Raw genomic sequence first — 24,528 nt, forward strand, 5'->3', positions numbered from 1 at the left:
TTCATAAGCACTTTGGTCTTGAGGGCGTTGTTGTGTTTTACACACGAGGCTGGTGGTATAGGAGGCTTCTTGAGGAGTGAGACAGGTCATGAGAGACCCTCCGGAGAAGCAGGGGCCGCACGCAGAGCTCCAGCTGCGTGAGCTGTGCGCAGAAATTAGAAGGGGTGGTGAGAAGGAGGGTGGCCCGGGGAGGTCTCTGTGAGCTGTGGCATTAAATTGACAACCAAAGCCTAAGAGGGAGCCACGTGACACATGGGTTAAAGACATCAGAGAGGGCCCAGCAGCAGCTGCGGCAGACGGGGCTCGTGTGCTGGTGAGCAGACCCGTGGCCGATGGGGCGAGCTGGCCAACAGTGAGCAGGGACGGAGGCCTCACCACAGCCTTGCCCATGCTGGTGTTCTTTTACTTAGATGTTGCTAATTTAATAATAAAATGGCACAACTCTCTTTTTTGCCTTCAGACAATTTAGTAGATTACATAAAATTAGCTTTTTTAATCCCCCCAAAGGAAAATATGCACAGCATGAAAAAACAAATAGTGCCGAAACAACATAATAGTGCCAACAACTAAGTCTCCAGGCCCTCTCCTCTCTGATCTACTTCCAGAAACAGCCACTTTTAGTCATTTCAGTGTTTACCACTAGACTTCTAAATATAGTATTCTCCTAAATAGCCAGTTTCAGGTTAGCTACTCATTCCCTGTGATGAAGATTTTAGGTCTTTTGTACTTTCCCATTCCCCAGCTTCCTAATATGGTTATCCTTTTTTCTTTCTTTTAAATCATCTTGTGTTTTCATTATTCTGATTATGTAGCTATTATTTTACTGCTGAGCTAAGACATTTATATTTCAGTTTTTATACAGCTTTTATTTTTCTAGAGGTAACAGATCCTCTTTTTTCTTCTTCCTTTCCCCTTTCCCTGCCCTCATGCAACTTTTAGATTTAGACAGCTCGTTACTCACATAGACAGCCAAAGGAAGCACACCCAGAGTTGCCAGCTCCCTGTGACCCTCGCCCCTTACCCTGAGGGCCGGCCCTGAAATAGAGGGGGCTGGGTAAGTGCAGCAGAGCGTGGCCACCCTGTGCCATCCAGCTGTGGATTGCTACTCGGCAGATTTATGTTTTGCAGCAATGTTCTTAGGGGCAGGGCAAGAAGGCCCAGGCCTCCCCGGAATGTGGGCGCAGTGAGAAGCTGTCTCACAGCAGCTCCGGGGGAGAGGGTGAGTGAGCTGGCCTCATGCAGTTGCTTACAGGCCTCCACTCCTCTCGTCTTCCAGGAGGGTCCCACATCCTTCTGTGCTGCCCAGACTCACATGAGCTGCATTCCGGGCCTTCGCCTGCTTGGCCTGTGTGGGGACCGGCAAGGAACCGGTCTCCTAAAGCCCCTCTTCTCCACTTGGTTTTCCCTGGACATTTGATAGAATTTCTGTGAAAAGCTTCTCTGTGTGCTTTTCCATGTGGTGAGTGGCCTGCCATTCACACGGCCATTCCTTCTAGAGTGATCTGTCTTGCCGCCCCACTGCTTGCTCTGTAGACCTGCGGTGTAGCCGTTGTGCAAGGCCTTGCCTGCCATTGGTGCTACGTCCATGTCCCTTTGTTCTCCTGCGTGGTTAGGACTTCTGGGCACCTTGCAGGGAAGCGAGCCGGCTGATGTGTGTGTGTGTCTTGCAGAGTGTGTGAACTGGAGGAGTTGGGGGATCTGTCCCCTTGCTGGGAGAGCCTCCGACGCCAGATTGTCACTCAGTACCAGACCATCATCCTCACGTACCAGGAGAACCTCACGGACCTCCATCAGTACAAAGGTTGGTGCTGGGTCTCCACTTTCCCAGCTAGAAAACAAGAACCTGGCTCCAATACTCTCACTGACAGACATTCCTAATGGGTTTTTAAAAATAGATTCTCATGTAGGTGTGAACTCCTTAGAATATGGATTTCTCAGATCTTAATTAAGAAAACAAGTATGCGAAATGCATTGAAAATTCCTTCTCTGGTGCCATCTGCTAAAGCAACTAATGTAGGATGAAATTTAAGAGAGATGAAATCACAGGCTGTTGGTTCAAGGTATTTTTTCATCTTTGCCTAAAATGCCCAAGGGAAATGCCCAAAAGACGTCAACCATTTGCTTTGAGACAAAGTGGTTTCCTAGACTTCCCAGTTTAAATATTTAACAGTCTTTTCATTGAACATCTGAATTGTCTAAGTGGAGCTCTCCATTTTAAGACTCAAAAAAGAGTGAAGTACAGACACCTTACTTCTTGAAAGATGCTATTCGATTTTCAAAACACTCTTAAGGGTAGATTTCGAAGACTATTCTTAATTAATTCACCTTTTTATTCCAAAACAGAATGAATTTTTTGGTTTTTCTTTATTCTCTATCTTCAGATTCTTTCCTCTTCCCCCATTACATAAGAGAATTTCAGAGTTAAAAGAAGATCTTGAGTCTTTACTGTGGTTCCGATACAGAACATAGGAACCTATCCATGAAGTTGGCTGAGAGGAAGCCAGATACAGACATAAGGACAAGATGATGGTGCCCTGGGTTTGGTCTGAATCTGAAGGGTGGGTCTAAGTGTATTGGCAGCATATGACTGAAGGAACTTAGGGACCTACCCACGCCAGATACCTGTTACCTGGGAAAGCAGGAAACCCACACGAGCTTGAGTTTTCCAGAGCAGAGAATCTCAAATGTCAGGGTGCATCCTGGTCCTTGAAGATCTTGCTGCAGTGCAGATCTAGGATTCTGCATTTCTAACAGGCTCTCAGGATGCCACTGCTGCTGATTTCTGGACCACCTGTAAGTAGCAGGTCCTGGAGGACAGCCTCCTAGGACAAAATGCAAAGCAGACATCGGCTGGTCTGCATTTTGTATCCTGGTAAAATTCACCTTTTATCACTAGAGAGAAAGTGTATTTCTTCTGTTCTTCTGATTGTCAGTTAATTTGTATTCCCTTTCTTTTCTAGGCATGTAGTTCTTAATTGGTGTTGGATTCTGATCAAAGAAACAAGATTGTAGATAGTAGTTACAAAACATCCAACATCCTTCACTGCACTCCCTGCACCCCCAACCTCCCCCCTCCCCCCCCGAGTGTAAACAAGGGAACATGTTTAGGTTTGTGTTTCGGAGGGCCGGTATCCATGCTGTGTAGCATCTCTTCATCTTGATAGACCTGGGGTGATGAGCAGACCTTTTCACCCCATTGCAGAATTGAGATGTGTTGCTCTAGTGGAACCAATGTCTTAGATCTTGCACGATGGCAGTCTTTAGGGTTGGAACAGGCAGTCCCTGGCATGGACCCATTTGCTTTTATAGTGGTGCTGACATTGCGTTGCACAAAATCAGTCTTTGTGGCAGACCTCTCAGTTGAGAGCTGAGTCATGGGAAGGCAGGGCACCCGTAGCCATAGCCTTCTGAAACTGCTTCTGCCCGGCTCTGCTCTCCACCTGAGCGCCCAGAACCAGTCTTCTGGCCACCGAGCCACCCTCCCTCCAGTGTTTCACCCACCCGCCATCTGGGAATGAAACGTGCTCATGGGCAACTCAGAATTTCCTGGGCCACTACCAGCATGTTCCTGCTTACTCATAGCAGCTTCCTCAGAATATCTCTGTTCTACTTGCCATTCCTGAGTGTCGATGGCCTTGTTTTCTCATATTCTGTTTCTTTAGGCCCCTCGTTTAAAGCAAGCAGTTTGAAAGCAGATAAAAAGTTAGAATTTGTGCCTACCAACTTGCACATACAGAGGATGAGAGTTCAAGACGATGGGGGGTCAGGTAACTATTGTTCTGTTCCTCTCGCTGAATCACACGTCATGTCCTTTCTCCCTGTGCTCCTGGTCCCCAAGTTGCCCTGAATATGCCCAGCCTTCCCTGTGTGTTCTTCTGCCCAGCAGCTCAGTTAAGAGACATGTCACAGGGCCTTTGTAAGGTCTTTGTGCCCTCGTCTTTTCCCTCTTTTTGTTCCTCCCCCCTTGTCTGTCCTCCTTTCAGCTTCCCTTTGTGTTTCTGTGGCAGAAAGTCACCTGTCAGTTACCCTTCCCAAGGAGGGTTATAAGGTGAGTGTTGCCGGTTGCTGCCTCCGGCCCTTTGTGGCCCCATCTTGAGACATGTAGGAACCCCCTCTCTGCTGAGATGGTGGTGCTGGGCTCCAGGGACCCGCGGACAGTCCAGGCTGTGGGACTGAGGGAACAGGCTTCTTGGAAATGGGCCAGAGCAGCAGGGTCCCAGAGTTGCGTGCATATCCCTGTAGCTGGCTTGTCCACAGGCCTGAGCCCAGAGTAACGGAGGAGAGCTTTCTGTCATTCAGATCAGAACTACGACATCGTCACCATTGGAGCGCCAGCAGCACACTGCCAAGGTTTTAAGTCAGGAGGTCTCCGCAAAAAGCTGCACAAATTTGAAGAGACCAAGAAGCAGTAAGTATATGGAGGCGGTCTGTGGTCGTTGTACGGCTGTCTGATGCTTCCTAGGCTAAAAGAAAAAAAAAAAATCAAAATATGACCGCAAAACATCCTGCCATCCACTGTGCTTTTGTGTGGCAGGAGGAGCTGCCTCATTGCCCCTGTGCTGCTCTGTGTGTGCGGCTGAGCTGGGCGGTGATGCGGGCACCTGCTTGGTGGTCCTGACCCCACAAGCAGACAGCAAATTGAAATCCCCCTTGAAGGTGGCTGCCCGGTGTGGACTGTCTGCTGGCTCAGCCATCCCTTACAGCCCCTGGTCAGTCACACCCAAGTGTGTGGTGTGTGTCGAACACCACAAAGTAGGAAGCCTGCAGGAGATTGTTTCCTCTCCTAAAAGGACGACAGTGGCAAACCTTCCCCAGTTTACAAAGGCTAGAGGGGTTGGGGAGTGGGAGCTGCACGCAGCTGCAGTCCAAGCAGGAAACTGCCAGGTAGGTAGGTAGGTAGGTAGGTAGGCAGGTAGGGGAGGGCATGGTGGAGGATGCAGTGAGGTGTGGCTGAGGCATGGTGTTTTGAAGAGAGGAGATGAGGGAGAGGGTTGGCAGCCTGCTCAGTTTGGGGCCACATGCTGGTGACCAGGGTTGTGGGGCTGACAGAGGTAGGCCTGACCCTGAGGAGCTCCCTGCCTTGCCTGGGAGCAGACAAGTCAGCACCACCATTTGGAGCGAGCAGTGCCGTGCCTGGAGCATGGGTGATGGGGAGACAGCCATGAATCCCAGCTGTTGTGTTGGATATGTGGGAAGCGTTGGTGCTTGACGGCGTCACCTGTCAAGATTTAAGTAGATGAGGAATGCAAGTGTAAGAAGTAGGGGCGGTGAGTGTAGATGATCCTATAAGATCCAGGGACCACAGAGGAGAGGAAGTAGCACACAGGTGTCCCCTTGAGGAGAAGGGTTATTACTTGATCATGTGTTCGGGCTGATAAGGAAGATGAAAGTGATGCAAAGTGAATGCATCGGGAGATGCAAAAGCCAGACCACGCAGGTAGTCGTAGAAGGGGCGAGAGAAGAAAGTGAGATGCAGAGAGATCTTTGAGGAATGAAGGAACAAGCTGCAGATACCATAGATCAGCTTCTGGAGAATGTGGAGTTCAGAGTGTTGGGCTTATCAATGGAGAATGGAGCAGTTGGAAGGAAGGTGAAGTAAAGGCCCAGGGGGCATCAAGCGAATCAACAAGCCTTCCAGGGCGAGAGCATTAGCACTTGCTGGGGAGTCAGGGGCTCTGTGTTGCCACAGCCAGGAGTCAGGACACAGACTGAGAAAACCACCCGCAGACTGGATCAAGGAGGGGGTAAAAGGTCGGGTGCAGTAGCTGGTCAGTGGGCTAAGGGGATCGGGGATGCAGGTAGCAGCTTCTCTGCCCATGGGACGAAGCTGGAGGCTGAGCAGGCAGGTGGAAGAGAGCGCACCAGGAGAAATCGTTACTGAGATGTGTGCACAGGTGACTCCGGTACCGAGGAAGCCCTAGAGGCAGATGCAGGAAGAACAAGAAAGGGCCAGTGGTTAGGAAGGGGAATTTCAGCCGTAAGGACAGGGCAACATTCTTGGGAGGCCCCCAGACGACCTTCTTGACCGTGATTGATTCCACGAGGGCTCTTCCTTGCCCAGATGAGCCAGGTAACTGGACCCACCTGAGGAGTCACTGACCCCAGGGTTCCCTCGGAATGAGGATGAAGAGGAAGCTTCCTGGGCCCACCCCAGCTCTGCACAGCCAGCCAAGAAATTGCGTGTCTGTCACTCTGTTGCATGTGGCTGTGTGGGGGTGCGAGTAGATTTGAGGATGCCCCGGGCCCCAGAGGGGGAAACCCATCAGTAGGGCTCACCACTGGCTTTCCCTGTCCCAGAAAGGTCGGGATATTGATACCTGTTTACTCCGTGTGTTAACTTCAGAACTTATTTCCAAAATGCCTCTGGAGTATTTTTGTATAAATAATATAAGTTTTCATTTAATTTCCTACCACAGTTATAAAACCACTTGTAGAAATGATTTTCATTATTTGAACTTTCCTTTAAATGCAGACATAACTTGCCCACAGGTGGAATGTCTCCCCGGGGCTCGCGCACCAGTACTGACGTTGCTCTGATGACTGAGCACATTGGGCTCATGAGTTTTATCCTCCCTGTAGTGGGGGCGTCGATACCTAACTTCAAGGATTTTGACAAAAGATAACTTGGCTTTTTAATTTTTTTGTTTTGCATTCAGTGTTTGCTAACTCCTAATATTTTGTTTTGGTTCTTTTCTTTAGCAGTTTTGAGGAGTGTTGGTGAGTTTTCTGTCTGTGGAGAGAGTGTCTGTTTGGGTCTTGCTCTCATGTAGAGAAAGCCTGTGCTGTCCCCTCTTCCGTGAGGTGCTTCACCCCTCGGTGCCACCGGGGACCCCTAGTTAGAGCCTTGTAGACAGAATTCTTCTTTCCAACTGCAATGTTCTTTGATAATGAATAGCCTGTCTCCAGTCTACCATTTTACCTTTAAAATCTGGCAGTAGTTCATTGCTGTATGTGCTCCAAGAGAGGAGCCAGTCCTGTTCCTCCCAGGCCGGGCAAGTCCCCGGATGCTGGGATTTCAAGTCAACCCGTTGGTGTGGCCGGGAATCCCTTTCTGGCTTCTTTCACAAGAGTCTTAGGGCTTCAAGTTTTCCTTCCCCGTCACCTCTTGAGGGAATGAAGCCAGCTTACATCTTCATAATACTTAATAATATATGCAGATTTTTAGAACAGTATTCCTTGGGTCAGTTTTCCCCAGAGGGCAAACCAAGAGTTCATATAACCAAGTGACTTCTTCTACCAAAGAATGAGATGGCAGCCAGAAACCACTGTGTCTGCTGCTTGGGGTCTCCACTGCTGCCCCAGGCCCTCTGTGGTCATGCCCAACATGCTGGCTAAGGTCAATAGCCAATGCCCTTTGCTTAGTGACAGGCCCCAGCAGCTCCTGCAGCTCTTTGGAGTTGCTGTCATCTCAGAGCTGGTGAGGCTCCAGGGCTGTGGCTGGGCCCTGCCTGAGATGCCAGGGCTCTGCTGGGGACAGCAGGTGCTGAGGAACCTCCCACCCACACTGAGGCCTCCCCAGCTTTCCCTACTTTTAGGACTAGGTGATTGTATGTTCATGATCATTTCTGAGTGGCAGCTCTTTGAAATTTACTCTTCCCCACCCCCGCCATATGCTTTCTGTACCTAAGTCCCAGATTACTGTTACTAGAACACAAGGTGAGTAGGGGGTGGTGCTTTCCTTCTGGCTTGGGGGGATGGTATGTATTGGTTGAAGTGTACCCAACCATCTACATACGCACGTGTATATCTACACGGCTCGAAAGATTGGGGCCAGGGAAGAACAGATTTTTAAAAATTCTATTTGAGATTGTATTTTTAAGACTAAATTGTCTGAAATGGCAGCTATTCATTTGGAAGAGTGATTGCAGATTGGAAAGTAGTCATGTGCACATTGTGCTGTGAAATGACTTCTCCGATCACGTGGGCTTGGTTGCGGTCTGCTGCATGGGCTTCTGGCAAATCCATTGTGTTTTACTGTGGTGTGTGGGCCTGGGGTGTTGTTTCTTTCTGGGGTGCTTCGGTTTTTGGGTTTTGCATGTTTACACCATAGTCTGTCAAGGGAAGTTTCTTGGTGACCTGCCTTTGGGTTACCCTGGAAAGGGCTTAGCAGGGCAGGGTCTCCAGCCCTCACCTCCAGGGAAAGCAGTGGAGGTTGTGCTCCTTCACCTTCACCCTCTTCCCCAAAACCCAAAGGACAGCTCTTAGAGATGACGGGTGAGGGCTGAGAAGGATGGTGACTAGAGCTCACAACTTCAGATGGCAGGAGACCTCCTCATTGGTGCCTTTACCACTCTCTGCTTTCTTTGACGTCCTCAGATGGTCTGAAAAATAAATGTGTAATATTAGATTGACTGAGGATCTTAGCTGAGAGACTTGCCATTTATCATCTCCGTCTAGAAGGGCAAACATGGTGCTTGCTTTGGCAGCACATACACTAGAATGGCCAAACGTGTTAGCCAGGCCCAAACGTAGAGCCAGGATGTAGAGATGGTTCTCCGGAGGCTGGTGTCTGCTACACAGGGACTGGGCTGTAACTTTGACATCAGTCCTAAGATCACACACTGCTTGGTGGTGAAGAGGCAGGGAAGGAGGAAGAGCCAGGTTTTCAAAGCTGTTGAGGTACCCAGGCCTGGCCTCTGGCTTGGCGCATTCTTTACCTCCTCTTTATCCAATGGGGATTATTTTTCCAAGTAGAGACTCACTGGAGAAGGAAGTACAGTTTTTGGGGGTCAGGGGTGTAAGTGAGGAGAACATGGATGTGTGCACAGAATGTTTGAAGATTGGCCAAATGGAGAAGCAGGTTTCTTGTGGAAAGTCTAGCACCCATGGCAATCTCCCTTCACTGTGCTAAACTGACCCCACTGGGATTAGCAGGTCCCGTGTCTCCACTTCCTTACTGCTGAGAAGTTGACAGGTGAGGTTCTTAGGTGAAAGAGTATTAGCCTTTGGGTAATTACTGGGTTCAGTATCTGAATGCACATTTACGTAAGAATATAGATACGTACAAACAGAGATAAAAGACTTCATTGTGTTTTGATATTTCAAGCCTTCTACCATATGGACAGAAAGACTCTCTTGAGATTTGCTTTTGCCCATCAGCAGCTAGACTTAGCCTAAGAAAACATCCCCAAATATCAGAACGCTTTACTTTGTGTTGGTTGTGGGCTGGGTTGGGATGCTGCTGCCATCCTTAGACATTTGGAGGAAAGCCCTTAGAATCTGTTCTTATCCTTTTTAGTACACCATCCAGCTGCCAGTCCATAATCTACATACCACAGGACATCATCAGAGCCAAGGAGATCATTGCCCAGATCAATACCCTGAAAACCCAAGTGAGTTACTATGCAGAGCGGCTCTCAAGGGCGGCCAAGGACAGGTCTGCCACAGGTCTTGAAAGAACCCTTGCCATCCTGGCAGACAAGGTAGGAGGGACTAACCCTGCTGCATGTGGGATGGGGGCTCCTTTGGGTTTCTAGAAACACTTGGACACCCCATTGTGTGCTTAGAGCTGTCCACAGAAAGGGTGACATTGGGATGACCTTGGAGATCTAGTTTTAGGTTTGATTCCCCCAAAGGCCCTGGGAGGTTTGGTGATTTCTCTGTGGTCACAGAGCTGGTTAGGGCAGGACAAGGAGAGAACCCAGAGCATGTGGCTTCCAGCTGCTGCTTCATGCAGATGTGTCTTCCCTCAAGTCTGTGGGGCTCATTGTTGAAGCTGGCATAGTTCCACAGCTTTCTTAGCAACTGCCTACTCAGTATGTTTTTTGCCACATTTTTATTGACTTGGAATATGAAAAGGGCTGAGTTATTACACAGGCATACAATAAGGAAAATATAACTTCATTGGCCTAAGTATAAATAGTAAGCCATTTTCTAATTAACCAAAAATTGATCCTGATTAAAAATATAAAAATATTGGTTCAAACTGGGGGATTAGCTACACAGTTCATTTTGATGGATGATGCTTTTTCAAATTACTCAGTCTCTCAACACACACACACACACACACACAGATTCTTATCACACTTCCCCACTCACACCCACTTTGGTGAGGTGAGATGCTGTTCTTGATCAGAATGTGTTATATCCTTCACATGTGTTCACTCAGCAAAAAGATTGAGAGCTGAGAATTAGATCCATTTAGAAAAGAAAGATGGTATTATCAGAAGGAAAATTATGAGCAACAGAGCTAACTCTTGCATACAGAATTCTCCAGAACCACAGTGCTGTGCTGAGAGCCTCACTGCCTGAGCCCAGGGCTTCAGGGATCAGATGCAGAAAGATAAGACCTCAGTCATCAAACCAATGTCAAGCCTGCTTCCTGTAGCCAGAGAAGACAGCTTAGCGAGTCTGTGAAGACAAGGAACCTGGGCTCTCTTCAGGCCCTTCCTTGAAGTCCTGTCAGGTGCAGAGGCAGGCAAGGGTTGAAGAAAGTCAGAGGTTTCTTGACCTCCGTCATTCTCTCTGTGTCCTCCAGACTTCCTGTGTGAACCTTTAAACTGCTCATGTGGCAGCCTTTAAACTCAGTTGTCCTGAGGGCTCTTACACTATGGAGAAGGGTGCACGGCTGGGTCTCAGGACAGTTCCTGAGCTCTCAGAGAGGACCGGCCTTGCAGCCCCTCGCCTGGGGGCTCAGTGGCTTTGGTTTGTGTGTGCCACAGACCCGTCAGCTGGTCACCGTGTGCGACTGCAAGCTGCTGGCCAACTCCATCCATGGGCTGAACGCAGCGCGGCCCGACTACATTGCCTCCAAGGCCTCCCCCACGTCGAGTGAGGAGGAGCAGGTGATGCTTAGGAATGACCAGGACACCCTCATGGCCAGGTGGACGGGGAGGAATAGCCGGTCTTCTCTGCAGGTGGACTGGCACGAGGAGGAGTGGGTGAGTCTGCTGCTCATGGCCCTCATTCTGCTACTGAGCTTGGGTTGAAGAACCCAAAGCCTCTTGCCCGCCCCTCCCCACCCAGAGGCGCCTAACACGTCAGCCGCTTCGTAGGCACGTTCCACATCTCTCTTTTGGCGGACTGTCTGATTTACGGAGGGAGACTGCGTTTTCACACCCTGTGTCCGTCTGAGGGGCAGGGCTGCTACAGGCCCAGCTGGTGTCAGACCTGGTTGTGAAGGGGGCAGTGTTCGTGGAGCCCTTGCCCTGCTGGGGGCCTCTCCTCTCCCCAGGCCCCCGGCTTCCTCAAAGCTCTGCTTGTAGCCAGCCCTCCTCGGGCCCTATATATTTTGGGGTCTAGTGAGGAGTCTGGAGATGCACCCTGACATTGCATGTAGCGCAGTCTACTTCCTGACGGAGTGGCCCTGAGAGCAGCATCTGCATCCCACAGGTCATTTTTGCCTTTTGTTGGGACAACTGCTTGGAGGCATTGTTCTGTGAGGCGCTGAGTGACTAGTCAGCCACGAAGTGCTCCTCCAGCCCTGCCCTGGCATCCTGTATTCTGTGTGGGTTTCTGCAAATCACTCCTGGCCATGCCTCACTGCCTTCCCACTTCCCCCGTCTGAAGTGATCAGCCATTTCCATTACCTTCCCTCAGTCCCCTGTGTATTTGATGGTTGTTGGAGGCGTGTGGCAGTGGAGAGAGGAGGGGACGCACTGGCGCCCTGGGCCCTGGGCCCTTCTGCCCGCTCTGGAAGGCACTGGGAAGTCCTAGCTCACCTCTGTGATAGTAGCAAACGTGTCCCCAATTTTAAAAACAATGAACACAGTACATTGATTTGTGTTTTGAAAAGCAAATACAACTGTAATGGAGAACTTTGAATTAATCTTGATGTTTCTGAATTCGTGGTATTTTAATGATTCTGGTGGCCCAGGATAGAGGAATCAGTGTGTGTGGCCACCGGGGGTGGGGGTGGGTAGATTGTGCTCTGTTCTGATGTTCGCCCTGGGAGAGCTGACCCAAATGGGATCTTTTGGTTTGGAAGGAGAAAGTGTGGCTGAATGTAGACAAGAGCCTGGAGTGCATCATTCAGCGGGTGGACAAGCTGCTGCAGAAGGAGCGCCTGCACGGCGAGAGCTGTGAGGATGTCTTCCCTTGCGCGGGCAGCTGTACCAGCAAGAAAGGTAACCGGAACAGCCACGCCTACTGGATCAAACCGGAAGACCCCTTCTGTGATGTCCCCTCCTCGCCATGCCCCTCCACCATCTCCTCTGCTGCATGCCATCCTCACCTGACCACACGTGCGTATGCATCCATGCTTCCCACTCATGCTGCCTCCACCTCATGCTGCGTATGTCTGTCTGTCTGTGTGTGTGTCTGACTCCATGACCTCTTCCCCCACACAGACTGCAGGGAGGGCTGTCAGGCAGAGCCGGTTGTCACAGTGCTGGAGCTGTGGGCGGTGAGAGCAGAGGCTCCTGTGGTCCACGCCCATAGAGCCTGCATGTGAATCTGCACGTCTGGCAAAGGCAGAGTCAGAAGACCCTCTTGGGTCTCACTGCCCCGTCAGTGAATGGGGTGCTCCTGGGCTTTGCTGGTTTGCAAACCAGTCCGAGAACCTGAAGGAGGCCGAAATGCAGAAGCTTTTCTGGATGAGATTGTATACTGAATTAGGAATTGATAGAATCAAGGAAAAGGTGACTCCTGCAGAGACACAGCTGGATGAGAGCTGTTAGCAGGCTCTGCACACTTGTCCAAGGGCTGGTTGTCAGTGGCTGGCCGCGCTCTCATCCAGCAGGGAGTGTTGCCTTGGGAATTGTTGGGAATCAGCCAGATGGTGGAGCTTGCTCCTGGGGCTGAGTTAGGGTCCCCTGTCCAGCACCACCTCCGAGGCAGAGCCCTCAGTAGATGGTAGGACGTTGGTGTGAAGCAACACGCCTCAGAAACCGTCTTCTGCCTGCGGAGACCCAGAGCATAACCAGACACTCCGTCCTGCATACAGCCCCAAAGCTAGGGGCCGCATGCTTCCTAAGCAGGCGCATCCTTGTCACTCAGGGACCTTTTCCTGCCACCTTTTCCTGTAGGAGCTGGAGGGGGTGGGGTTATGGGCCAGGCAGCTGAGAGCTGGCTGCAGACCTTTGGGAGTGTTAAACTGTAGTTAGTAGGGCCTGGATGTGCCAGGATTAGGCTTCATACAGTGAGGACTTTTAATCTCTAAATTGGACAACATTCATTCAAGGCAGACCTTTATCAGAGCCTCTTGGTAAATCCTTCATTTGTAAGATGCCCTTCACCTTCGCAATCTGCCTGCAGTCTGTTTCCAGGGCGCGATGTCACTTGAGCCTCTGATTTAACAGTGTTCACATCCTCCACCCCTTCCATCTGTGAAGGGCTATAGTTTCAGTTCCTCAAACCTGTGATTGGTTTCATGGAGCTCTTTTGTCCTGTCTGTCTTCTCATTTTTTTAAATGTAAATTGTGTTTTTAAAAAAATTGGAAAGCTCATTGCTCATTTCTCTTCAATATAGTTTCGCTTGTAATTTTCAAGTTTTCCTGCAGATATAAAATGAGTAATTTATTGGATTTTTTTAAAAAAATGCCAGAGCTAGTTTATTTAATCAGATATTTTATTATAGCCATAACTTAAATGTCACTTTCTTTCTAGGCACATCCTGTATTGGTCAAACGTAGACAAATTTAAATGAAGTTTTAAGGTTATTTAAATGAGCATTTATTTATGGTATTTAGGGCATGACTTGTGTTTGCCATGTAAATCAGCTCTGTTTGATCATGGGAATATGAAGCATACATTTGAGAGAGTCTAACTTTGCTGATCGGTTCTCAAAGACATGTATGAAACCGTATGCCACTAAATTAACTGTGGATGACCCTTAATTTAAAAATCTTGAGCATAGCTAGGAAGCCATTCAGACCTGGGCGTGATCAGGAGGACCAGAAAGAATGAGACTGCAAGCTGTTTCTCTAATCAGCCTCTTATCCTCAAGGGCCAGACCTCAGTTCTGTCATGACTTTTTAGACCATTGCAACCTCCTGAGGTAGTTGTTTCGGCCTAATGAGCAGGTTGTGTTCACACCAGCTTATTATATATGAATGCCTCTGTGCCTCTTTGAAAAGCATCATCACATTTCATTCTGGCTCTGTACCCTGTCCTAGGTCTTTAGCTTTCATCTTCTACTAAGGAGTTGCCCTGCTTTCTAGCTTGCTGTCCTGTAGAACTCATCAGAGCCTTGCCTGGCACGCACGGATCACTCGGGACCCACTGACAAGTCCCTGCCAGCTGGAACCACAGAGGCTCTGTGAGCCTCTCTTTCCTTCTCCTGCCTTCTGCACAGGTGCCCCACGCCCCTCTGCACCACCACCCGCAGCCTCCCCATTTGGGGGCTTCCATTACCTGCCATGCGCCCATTCTCATTTCCCCTCGTTGCTGCAGAGCCATCCACAGCCTGGACCAGGTTGTTTTAACCTGAGCCCATATGCCCCCAAGATTATGTGCTAGTCAAATCTCAGGGGACCCATGGCCTAAGTTATGAGTCATTGGTCCAGGAGTACCAGAGGAGACCTCCCCCCCTCAACACACACACACACACACACACACACACACACACACACACACACACACACTCCATGCTTTGATGGAAAGATTAGATTTACGCAGCCAGGTTTAACCCCTGGTGCCCTTTTCTGGGGAATGGGCACAAGCCAGCTGTTTGGGATCACTACAGAAGATCATAAAAACGGGCTCCTCGACCTTCCTGCTCACTCAGAACCAGAATCTTGGACAAAGGGTTATGGGGAGGCAGAAATTTGTGTTTTTTTTTAAGGCATGGGGTAATTCTGGTTAGCCGGACAGAGGTTTAAGAGTGAGTGCTCTGCATTACTGCACACTGCTGTGGGTGTCTGTCTTTGATAGATAGATGGCCTCAGGATATCTGGGCTCTAATGAAGAGGCTGGAATCATCACCTCACAGGGGCCTTTAATTTTGCTCTGTTTCTATCCCCTTTGCCAGTTGAAGAAGTCACTGCCAAAGGCAACTGGAGAGGAAGGATCCCTTGCCATCCCCACCTCTGGACAATCCAGACTTTAAAGTCTCCATAAAGCAGGTTCCAGCTATTCTTGGGGGTCTGAAGCCACCCACCTGAAGACATAAAATAAGTGATCCCTTTTCAGACTTGTGTTCTTCCAGTGGCACGCCCAGTTAACCAAGGAATTTTAGAGTTTTTAAGGGAAATGCAATATTGAAATGAGTACTTCACTTGCTGAAATGTGATTTGGTGTAGGTGAAATTGAATTAAAATTGGCATTCCTCGAGCGACCTGGAGGGACATTGTAATTCTGGTCTTTCCCCAAACGATAAAAGCTTTAAATTTGATTGAAATTTTAAAGATTGGCCTAGATGTTGGTCGGTATATTGGTTTCATCGCTGGATCCTAACCTTGGGGTCTCAGCAGAGAGTCTGCAGCCTGGGTTCCACTCGCGAGTCAGGGCAGTGGGCTCTGAATTGGGGATGATCAATTTGCTGGTCAGTCTCTCTCATTACAAGTGTGCTTCCCGATGCCGTGAGCCCACGTGGGCTCCACCGCATACAATGTGATTGATGTGGGCACTTTATCACATTGTAATATGTTAGTTTGCTCATCCTGAAGAGCATTTTATGTTGAATCTGTAGCAACATGAATGAACGAATCAGGGAGTCGGTTCAGTGTTTACCACCAGGAGGGCTTGGCTGCATCGAAGCAGCCCCGCGCCTGTGTGGGACTTCTTGGGGAAGAGGCAGGCAGGCCTCCGACCTCTTCTCTGTTCAGCTGAGCCACCTTACTGCCGGCTGCTTGATGCAGTTGCTGTAAGCGTCGAGTTGTTCTTGTTTGAACTCTGTGCTGCTCCTTAATCATCCATGTTGCCCTCCATTTCTGTGCAGATTGCAGCCCCCCTCCTGACGAGTCCAGCCCAGGTACGTGGTTTCTGTTCAAGGCTTCCACAGATGTCTTTCTAACCCTCAGGTAGTGTTTGTAGCTGAATTATCCAAGGTTGCCTGGTGCTTCCAGAGTTAGGAAAATATTTTAGAGGAGTTTCTTCATGTGAGACATGTGGCAGCTTTTCTTAGGTTTGGTGAGGGACCAGTTGGGCTGGGGACTGTGGCCTGAAGTAGAGGCTACCACATGCAGTTTTTTACTTTCCCATCACATAGCCTTTCCAGACGATTAATGTCCCTGAGTGCATTGGGCTTCCTGATTCAGAACAGTACATATTTGTAAATGGTACTTCCTGTGATTTCACCTGACTTGTGAGCATTACATGGAGGGGGAATAGCCACCCAAATGTTGCAGCATTCATAATCACACAGCATCCTTTCTTTCGAGTCTGGATGCAGCCTAGAAGTCTTACTAAGCACTGCTGGCAGGCTTCAGTTGGAGATGGTGCTAAAAACAGAATCTTTTTGCTGCATTTGCACATAGAAATCACTGTTCATGGCTCTAGTTCAGGGGTCTGCAGACTGCAGGTCTGAGCTGAATCTTGTCCACTGCCTGCTCTGGTAAATAACGTCTTATTGGAAATCAGGCACATCCACTCATTCACATATTGTCTGTGGCTGCTTTTAGGGGCAATGCCAGACTCGAGTAGCTATGACAAGGACCCCATGATCCTCAAATCCTAAAATACTTACTATCTAGCCTTTTACAGAAAAAGTGTGCCGACCCCTGCTCTAGTTCATGTTCAGTTTCCTGGTTGTGGCTTGTGGGTTCCCCAGAGTGAGCATGAGACCCCCAAATAATAAGCTTTTGCTTATAGCCCAAAAACCAGCTACCCAATCAGTCTGATGATTGCCTGTTTCTGACTGGACATAAATGTGAGGTAGCAGGACACCTGTTTTATATCTAGAGTGCAGTGAACTGGCGATTTGGGAATTTACCAGGCTCTCTGTCAGTTTTAGTGAGCCCTCTCAGCTCATACAGCACCATGCATTTTATATCAGCTGTGTCATTTCTAGAAGCACTGGCGGCTTATCCACAGTTAATGTCAACGGGCTGAAATGGTTCCATGCCAGGAGTTCCTTTGGCTTTTCCTGGAGAGCTATATTTTATCTCAGTTATAACACACACATATACACACACACATCTTTTTTTCTCACTCTTCCTCCCTCTTTTCCGACTTCCCTCCTTCCTCTGTTAATGAGGGGAAAAAGTGCAAAAGCAAGTATAGATTTGAAAAAGCTCTTCAAATTTATCCAAAGTAGCATGGTCCATGGATTGACCACTAGTCAGTGAGCCTTAACAGATTATCAACCAGACAGGGAGCCTGCCCCCCAGAAGTGAGTCAGCTGTGTCACTAAGGACATAGTTTAGTTGGGCTCTTTTTTTTTTTTTTCATAGCAAGACTTTCTCAACAAAAGGAGCAGAATATGACCCCATCACCAAATGTAATATCTCAGATACCTTTACTTAGCTAGGTCCTGGTAGAAATCTCATCACTGTCCCTGAAATCCTTTTTGTCTGGAAATTTCTAATTGTAGTTTTTCTTCATATTCCCCCAAAATGTATTTCTCCCTCAACCCCTACTCTCAACTCAGCAGAAGCAGCCTGACACAGTAAAAATAACATGGAGTTTAGAGTCAGTCAGACATGTACAAATGCCACTTCTTTTTGTCTGGGAAGACACTTACTTAACCTCTCTGAGTCTGTTTCCGTACCTGTATTAATAATATTCTTTCTGTGAATTAAATGAGAAAACAGAAAGGTAAAAGCACTGACAGGATTTAAAAAAATTTTTTTAACGTTTATTATTTTTGAGAGACAGACAGAGTGTGAGCAGGGGAAGGGCAGAGAGAGAGAGAGACTCAGAATCCGAGGCAGGCTTCAGGTTCTGAGCTGTCAGCACAGATCCCAACACAGGGCTTGAACTCACGAGCTGTGAGATCATGACCTGAGCTGAAGTCGGACGCTTAACCAACTGAGCCCCCCAGGTGCCCCAAAGCACTGACAGGTTTTTATGTACATGGTGGCTGGGTCTCTTACTAAACTCTAGAGCCATCCAGGCATGTGTGAGCCCTCCTCCGGGCAGATGGCAGTCTCCTCTCCCACCCAGGCCCACATCTTCTCCAGGACAAGATCCTAGTGCTTCTTAACCATTCTTCTTATACTCCCATTTTTTTTTTCAGAGTCTCCCCCCCCGCCCCACCACCATGTAACAAAACTGTGTTATACTCAAATGGAGTTTTTTGAAAGAGAAGTAGAGAAGCAGAAAAAGTATTGCATGGAGAAGACCTGCTTAGTCAACTAAGTCTGCTTGTACTTTTTGATAATTTTCAGATTAAAATGATGATAATTTGCATAGGTACCTGCATATTAAGTGGAAAAGCAAAGTATAACCGGCAACGTTTGCTCTAAGAGCATTTACTTCTTAGTTAATGATTGCCTACCTTTCCCCCAATTATTTGGCTATTGAAACTTAGATGCCATTGTCTTTTTTGACTGGTGCTGAATATAATTTACATGTATGCAACAGAGTTCTTCAAAGAAACAAAAACATGGCCTCTGAGATTTATTAGAGGAAGAAAGATGCTTGGATGTTAGCCAACAGGGCTCTTCCATTTTACTAAAAAGAACTCACGTGGCCAAGGGGTCAAGAGACTTGTCATTGGCCAGCACTGCTCAGCGGCAGCTGGGACCCGGGACACATATTTTCCACTCCTTGGTCCAGTGTTCTCTGTCACCATGAGTTCTTTGCTAAGACCTTTCCCGCTGTAGACTTTCTAAAGTTAAGACTGCTTTTTTCCCCCTTCATTACAGATGTAAATCCTTGTCCACATACAGTATGCCTGCATACACAGTTAGATCATTTCCCGACTTTGAATGGATTCATGTACTTGAAAATCTGCCTTAACTGACCACTGAGCATAGGGAAATCCTTTTGCAAGTTTTAGGCATTTCTCTAAATTTGTTTCTCAACAAAGTGCTACTCATACAGTTTGAGAGAGTGAAGCTGGCCTCCCTTCACTCTGGGGTTTGGATCCTGTTTATCTAAGGCAGAGCTTCCCCTCTGGTGGCTGCACCACTCGCATGGCACGGACCTGGCCTCTCCCCAGTGCAGTGACGTCTGTGAGTGTGGTGTGACCCGCCCTTGTCTTACGGGGTGGGTGCTGCCCGGCTCCACTCCCTGCCTGTGCAGCATTAGCTATCGTGGGCTCACCCAGTGGTGATAGTCAAATGCTTCTTTCTGGGCTTGGTGACCTGTTATAAATAGAACTGAGGAGGGCATGTCTCTTCTCTTTTAAATGTTTTCTAAATAGGAAGGCAGAAAAAGAGCCAAAGCCCAAAATACCCTTTAATCTGTTTTTCTACCCTGAGGTTCTATTTTTAAAAAATTGTTTTGATACAGGGTCACAATTTCCTAATAACTTCTAAAAGAAAACTAAACTAGAACTAGAGGGCTGCAGGCGGGGAGTTCGGGGGTGGGGAAGAACGTGAATGCAGAAGCAAGGGATATTCTGAGAGCTGAAAACACGGGAAACCATGTGGAACAAATGGTCTTTCCTTCAGACGTAGAAAGCGAGAACGTACCACAGCCACACAACGGCTGCGCAAGGGTGGGGTTGTCCTTTGCTCTAGAAGGATGGGGGCTTCGGCCTTAATACCTGAGTCAAGAGAAGCAAGATAACAGGTCACTTTTCTGGGTGTCCTTCTTGTCCCGGTGGAGGAATCGTGGTGACTTGCAGATGACTCACAGAAACTTTTTTGGTCATTTTCCTCAAAAGGAATCATCCTGAGCATTTATGTGTACTGCCCCCAGTAGGTTAGGGAGACAAGGCCTACATCCGCGGTCCCACAGTAGGTCCCTGTTTGTTTACTGGAAAAGCTTCAGGCCAGAAGGGTGGAGACTGGGGTGATTCCAGGCAGAACTTAGTTCCAGTTCTGGGCCAGAGTTTGGGCTGAGCAGAGTTACAGGATGCAGCAGGAGTGGTAGGGGGAGGGGGCCAACAAGGGGGTTAGGGTCAGGCAACTTGCTCAATTTACAGGACCTGAGTCTTAAAGTCTTCCTCTTCAAACGACTCCTTCCTCGTGCCCAGGTGAATGGAGCGAGGCCCTTTACCCCCTGCTGACCACCCTCACAGACTGCGTGGCCATGATGAGCGACAAGGCCAAGAAGGCAATGGTCTTCCTGCTCATGCAGGACAGCGCTCCCACCATAGCCACGTACCTGAGCCTGCAGTACCGCCGCGACGTGGTCTTCTGCCAAACCGTAAGCCCCGGGACTGGCATGGGAGCCCACAGGCACCTCCGCCCTCACAGAACACAGGCTCAGGAAGCCGTTCTCTGGCTTCACACTGAAAAAACCAAGGATGACAATACTTTCACCTGCGGGTGGCTCTTAAAGTTATTTAATAGTGAGAGGTCTAGATTTCATCCTGGAGGGAGGAATCCTACTTGATAAGTCTGTTTTTAGGAGAGGGTCCAAGTCTACCCTGTTTCTCCCCAAGGACGTGGTGCTGGCGGCTTGGGCACACCTGCCTCTCCTGCCCGAGGCGTGCTGCGTTGTGCATGACACAGGCCTCTTTGCCACCTTTTTCCCTGCAAAGCAGCTTAGTGAGGGAGACACGATCACTGCTGTCAGTGCCTTAGTTCTTCTGCTTATGCACAATTGCTGTGATGATTTCCATACTGTTTTAGAGAAGGGAAGACTCCAATGAATGTTAAAAGATTGGTAGATGCCAGTTATCAAATTAGCAACGTGAACAATGATAGTACCAGTCAGGCTGGTTCTCTGTGGTTCTGCCAGCCCATCCTTGTGAGGCCTGTTTCCTCCCACAGAAAATCTCTCATTGAGGTAACTTGCAGAGTGACCATGTTCTCTCTCACTTCTGTTCTTTGTTGTGATCACTTTAGTTTCCAGTCAGAGCTGGTATGAATCTGTAAACATACAGGCCTTTTTCATGGTAGGGAATTAATTCTGGGCTTCCAGAAGGTTCTAGCCCGGGAGAAAGCCCAGGCAGGTCAGGTTGGAAGCTGAACCAAAACCAAACCAGCCTTTAGGAGTGATTGGAGTGGCAAGCATGGAATGCTGCACACCCTCCCTGTGGCCTCTGCCCTGTGTGGCCTCAGAGCAGAGTGCTCCCCGCACCCCAGATGGAGCAGGAAGAGGTGCTGCTGTGGCCCAGCCAGAGCCGTGAAAGCAGAGAAACTTGGGTCAAGGGCAAGGCACTGGCTGCTAGCCTTTTAGAGAGGAGGTGCCTATCCCCCCACAACCACTTCACCTCAGGTCTCCCCCACAGCTGACGGCTCTCATCTGTGGCTTCATCATCAAGCTGAGGAACTGCCTGCATGACGATGGCTTCCTGCGGCAGCTCTACACCATCGGGCTGCTGGCCCAGTTCGAGAGCCTGCTGAGCACCTATGGTGAGGTTCCAGGGGCTCCCACATACCCTACGCCTCTGGGATCCTGGGGGTGATGGGCAGTGCAGACGTGTGTGATTCCCATTCTTTCTTCCCAGATAGTTGTGTCATTGCGCAGGCAGTGCGTGCCGATGAAAATAAATCTAAACATCATCAAAATATGTGAGAACCAAATAAAAGTCCTGTATGGTTACACACACACCCCCTAGTTTGTTTTGTTGTTGGTGGTTGTTACAGAGATCTTTCTAGTTGAGGATGGATGATAATTATTTAAGCAGTAAGGCCCTCTGGGACATTGGACCGCTTCTGAATTATTCTCATGAAAACAGTGCTGCCATATGTCTCCACACAGAAGTCTGTGTGCGCCTGAGGGCCCATTTCTACAGCTACTGCATTATTAGAAGGAACGTTCCTAGGTCAAAGGGTAGGCATAATTTTAAATTTTATAGACATTCCCAAATTGCCCTCTAAAAAGACTCTCTTCTTCCTACTTCCATTTTCTGTTTATTTCTTCTGAGAGGGTAAAAATCCATAGTTTTTTAGAAGGATTTGTCAGTCTTTAGAGTTACAAGAGATCAAGTAAATGCCAAGTGCTGTGGAGTGTGGGGATCCGGCCATGGTATGCTGTTTTCCTGTCTCTGTCCATTCGTAAAGCGCCAGCTTTGCCTGCTGAGGCTCCATACATGCCAGTTTCCTGCCGCACGCTTCCCCTCACCAGGAGGGGGCTGGGAGTTGTGGTGTGCATTTCCACCAGCCGAGCTGCCGAATGTGGCCACTGGGGATTTCAGTAGCCACCTTTTCCCGTGGAGAAGTGGGTCAGCTGGTGAGGAGGCTGAGATAGGCCACCTCCTGTCACACCACGCCTGATCCCGTCGCCTCCCACAGCTCTGTGGCCGTGCTGAGCCCACGGGGAGACTGGCAGATCCCCTCTACCTGACATCCCTCCATCCCCCTCTTGCCTCCAGGTGAGGAGCTGGCCATGCTGGAGGACATGAGTCTTGGAATCATGGACCTGAGGAACGTGACCTTCAAAGTCACTCAGGCCACTTCTAATGCATCAACAGACATGCTGCCCGTCATCACTGGAAATCGGTAGAAAGAATTTTTTTTTAGTTCTCAGAACTAGCACTGTGTTTTAATTTGTGTTTGTTACATGTGATGTACTTTGCGTTTTTATTTTTTTGTGTTTCATTCAGTTAAAAACCTTGATCATAGCCCTCCATGTTAATTTCACAGACCTGTAAAGGTTCATTACCACAATTTGGAAACCACTGAGCTGGACGGCCAGTTCACACTCTAGTGTCAAGGCCAGCTTGGTTTTCCTCTTCTCACTCGCCTCCTCTCCTGCCTCTCCCCTGTCCCAGCCTTCACCCATTCTCTGGCTCTCTCCACTGTTTTGCAGGGACGGGTTCAATGTGCGGATCCCTCTGCCAGGCCCCCTGTTCGACGCCCTGCCCCGGGAGATCCAGAGTGGCATGCTGCTGCGGGTGCAGCCTGTCCTCTTCAACGTGGGCATCAATGAACAGCAGACGCTGGCCGAGAGGTGCGTGCCCGGCTCTCGTGGGGGCCGGGGTGGCTGGAGTGCTCCGTGAGGTGTTGTAGAAAATGGCCTTAGCCCTCTTCAGGCTCTGAGTGCTGTGTAGACTTTGTCATCCCTTCCTTCCTTTGGCCAGCAGTCTTCAGTGCAGCCGCACAGCCAACTCTGTGTTTGGTGCTAGGGACACAAAGACGAGCCAGATGTGGTCTGTTCCTCAAGAGACTTAGGCTGGCAGGAGAGAGGTGTGGGAGCAAGGCTGGAGATGAATGCAGGGAGTAGGGGTCCTAATGGGAGACCCAGGGAGAGGGTGTGAGAGGGCTTCCTAGAGGGGATGATGGTTGAATTGGGTTTTGAAGAGTAAGTACGAGTTGGTTAGATGAGGAGGTGAAGGAAAGACCTGGCATCTCAAGCCAATAAGCCTGAGCAAATGCAGGTAGGGACAGACCATCGGGGGTGTCGGAGGCCAAGATCCCAGGCCAGAGTGGGCACCGGTGAGGTTAGAGAGGTCTGTTTGCAAGGCTGAGAGCCATGTCTTGATTCAAAAGGCCTTTGTCTTGTAAACTCCCTGCAGGGTCCCCTGCCAGGCAACAGGGAAGAATCACGTGTGCAAGTGTGTGTATGCACATGTTTATGTGTGTTGGAGAGGAGCGTTTGGGCATGTGTAATGACCTTCCACTAGTACATGAAAATCTTCCCTGTTTTATCATTACATTCATGTGTGTTTTAGAATTTAGAATATGTTTTATTCACATGGGTTTTTAAAGCACTTGCTGTGAAGGGGATTTGGTTTCTAGGATGATGTGCCATCTTCCTGTGGGGCCTTTCGAACCCAATGACCCCTACTTAGGTGTAGGTCAACCCCCACCTAGCAAATGTGGTGTGGCTGACGGGAGACATCAAAGAAGTTTGAGTAAAGCAGGACACAGTCTCATCTGCATTTTAAGTGGATCACATGCTGGCCATGTGCTGGAAAGATACAAGGGTGACAAGTGTGATGAGGAGGTTGTTGGAGAGTCCAGGCCAGAGGCGGTGAGCTGGGTCAGGCAGGAGGAGTACGAGTAGAGAAGGGACAGACTGGAGGGCTGTTTCAGTGGTGAAGTGGAAGGTTTGGTCTTCAGTTGGGCAGGGTGTGAGAGAGATGGTGAAGAGAATAATAGGCCTATACTTCCAGGTCAGTAGTGAGGGGTGTTGGCATCTACTAGCCCCAGGAACCAGGAGGAAGGTCATGGTCAGGGACAGATGGAAGTCAGCTTAAGCTGAGGGAAGCTGCTTCCCACCAGCTCGGGAAGTGGAGACCTCTGAGGTGAGCAGAGCTGGAAGAGCCTACTACAGAGAGAGTGGGCAATATCAGAGGGCTGGTCAGGAGGTGTCCCAGGGAAAACAGTAATGCTCCCCGTGTCTGGCAGCTGCCGTTCTTGATGATTCTGTAAGAGTAGTTTCTGGAAAGGGCTGAGGCAAGTCCACATCGCAGTGAGCAGAGGGGCAGGTAGAGAAGGGTGAGACCGTCGGGATGGGGAAGACTTGTCTAGTCCATGGTCTTTGTCATTCATCCGCTTTTGGGACACCCTCCCCTCAGCTCATAAACAAGCCCAGCTCACTGTGTCCTGGGGCAGAAAAGCTGTTGTGGGCATTGGGGTGGATGGGCTGTTGTAGGCCCACGGGAGGGAGTCCTGCTCTCTGAAGGATGACATGGGACCATGAAGA

The 24,528-nt window shown here is 49.1% G+C and overlaps 1 protein-coding gene across 9 annotated transcripts in view; it reads left to right on the top strand.

The window, feature by feature from the left end:
- Positions 1-24,528, top strand: part of INPP4A (inositol polyphosphate-4-phosphatase type I A) — a 138,761-nt gene that overhangs the window by 94,267 nt on the left and 19,966 nt on the right. For 3 of the 9 annotated variants that reach the window (XM_039232443.1, XM_039232444.1, XM_039232445.1), the window contains exons 11-22: positions 1,671-1,801; positions 3,663-3,767; positions 4,300-4,408; positions 6,700-6,717; positions 9,239-9,422; positions 10,662-10,880; positions 11,927-12,182; positions 15,818-15,850; positions 19,964-20,136; positions 21,167-21,290; positions 22,253-22,379; positions 22,690-22,830. In XM_039232443.1, coding sequence (XP_039088374.1) covers positions 1,671-1,801; positions 3,663-3,767; positions 4,300-4,408; positions 6,700-6,717; positions 9,239-9,422; positions 10,662-10,880; positions 11,927-12,182; positions 15,818-15,850; positions 19,964-20,136; positions 21,167-21,290; positions 22,253-22,379; positions 22,690-22,830 — 1,620 coding nt within the window. The remainder of the gene's footprint in view (positions 1-1,670; positions 1,802-3,662; positions 3,768-4,299; positions 4,409-6,699; positions 6,718-9,238; positions 9,423-10,661; positions 10,881-11,926; positions 12,183-15,817; positions 15,851-19,963; positions 20,137-21,166; positions 21,291-22,252; positions 22,380-22,689; positions 22,831-24,528) is intronic. The other 6 variants (XM_039232450.1, XM_039232447.1, XM_039232451.1 and 3 more) reach the window with 6 other exon arrangements.

This window comes from Hyaena hyaena, unplaced genomic scaffold (genome assembly GCF_003009895.1).
Source record: "Hyaena hyaena isolate Hyena2069 unplaced genomic scaffold, ASM300989v1 scaffold_64, whole genome shotgun sequence".
Taxonomy (NCBI): domain Eukaryota; kingdom Metazoa; phylum Chordata; class Mammalia; order Carnivora; family Hyaenidae; genus Hyaena; species Hyaena hyaena.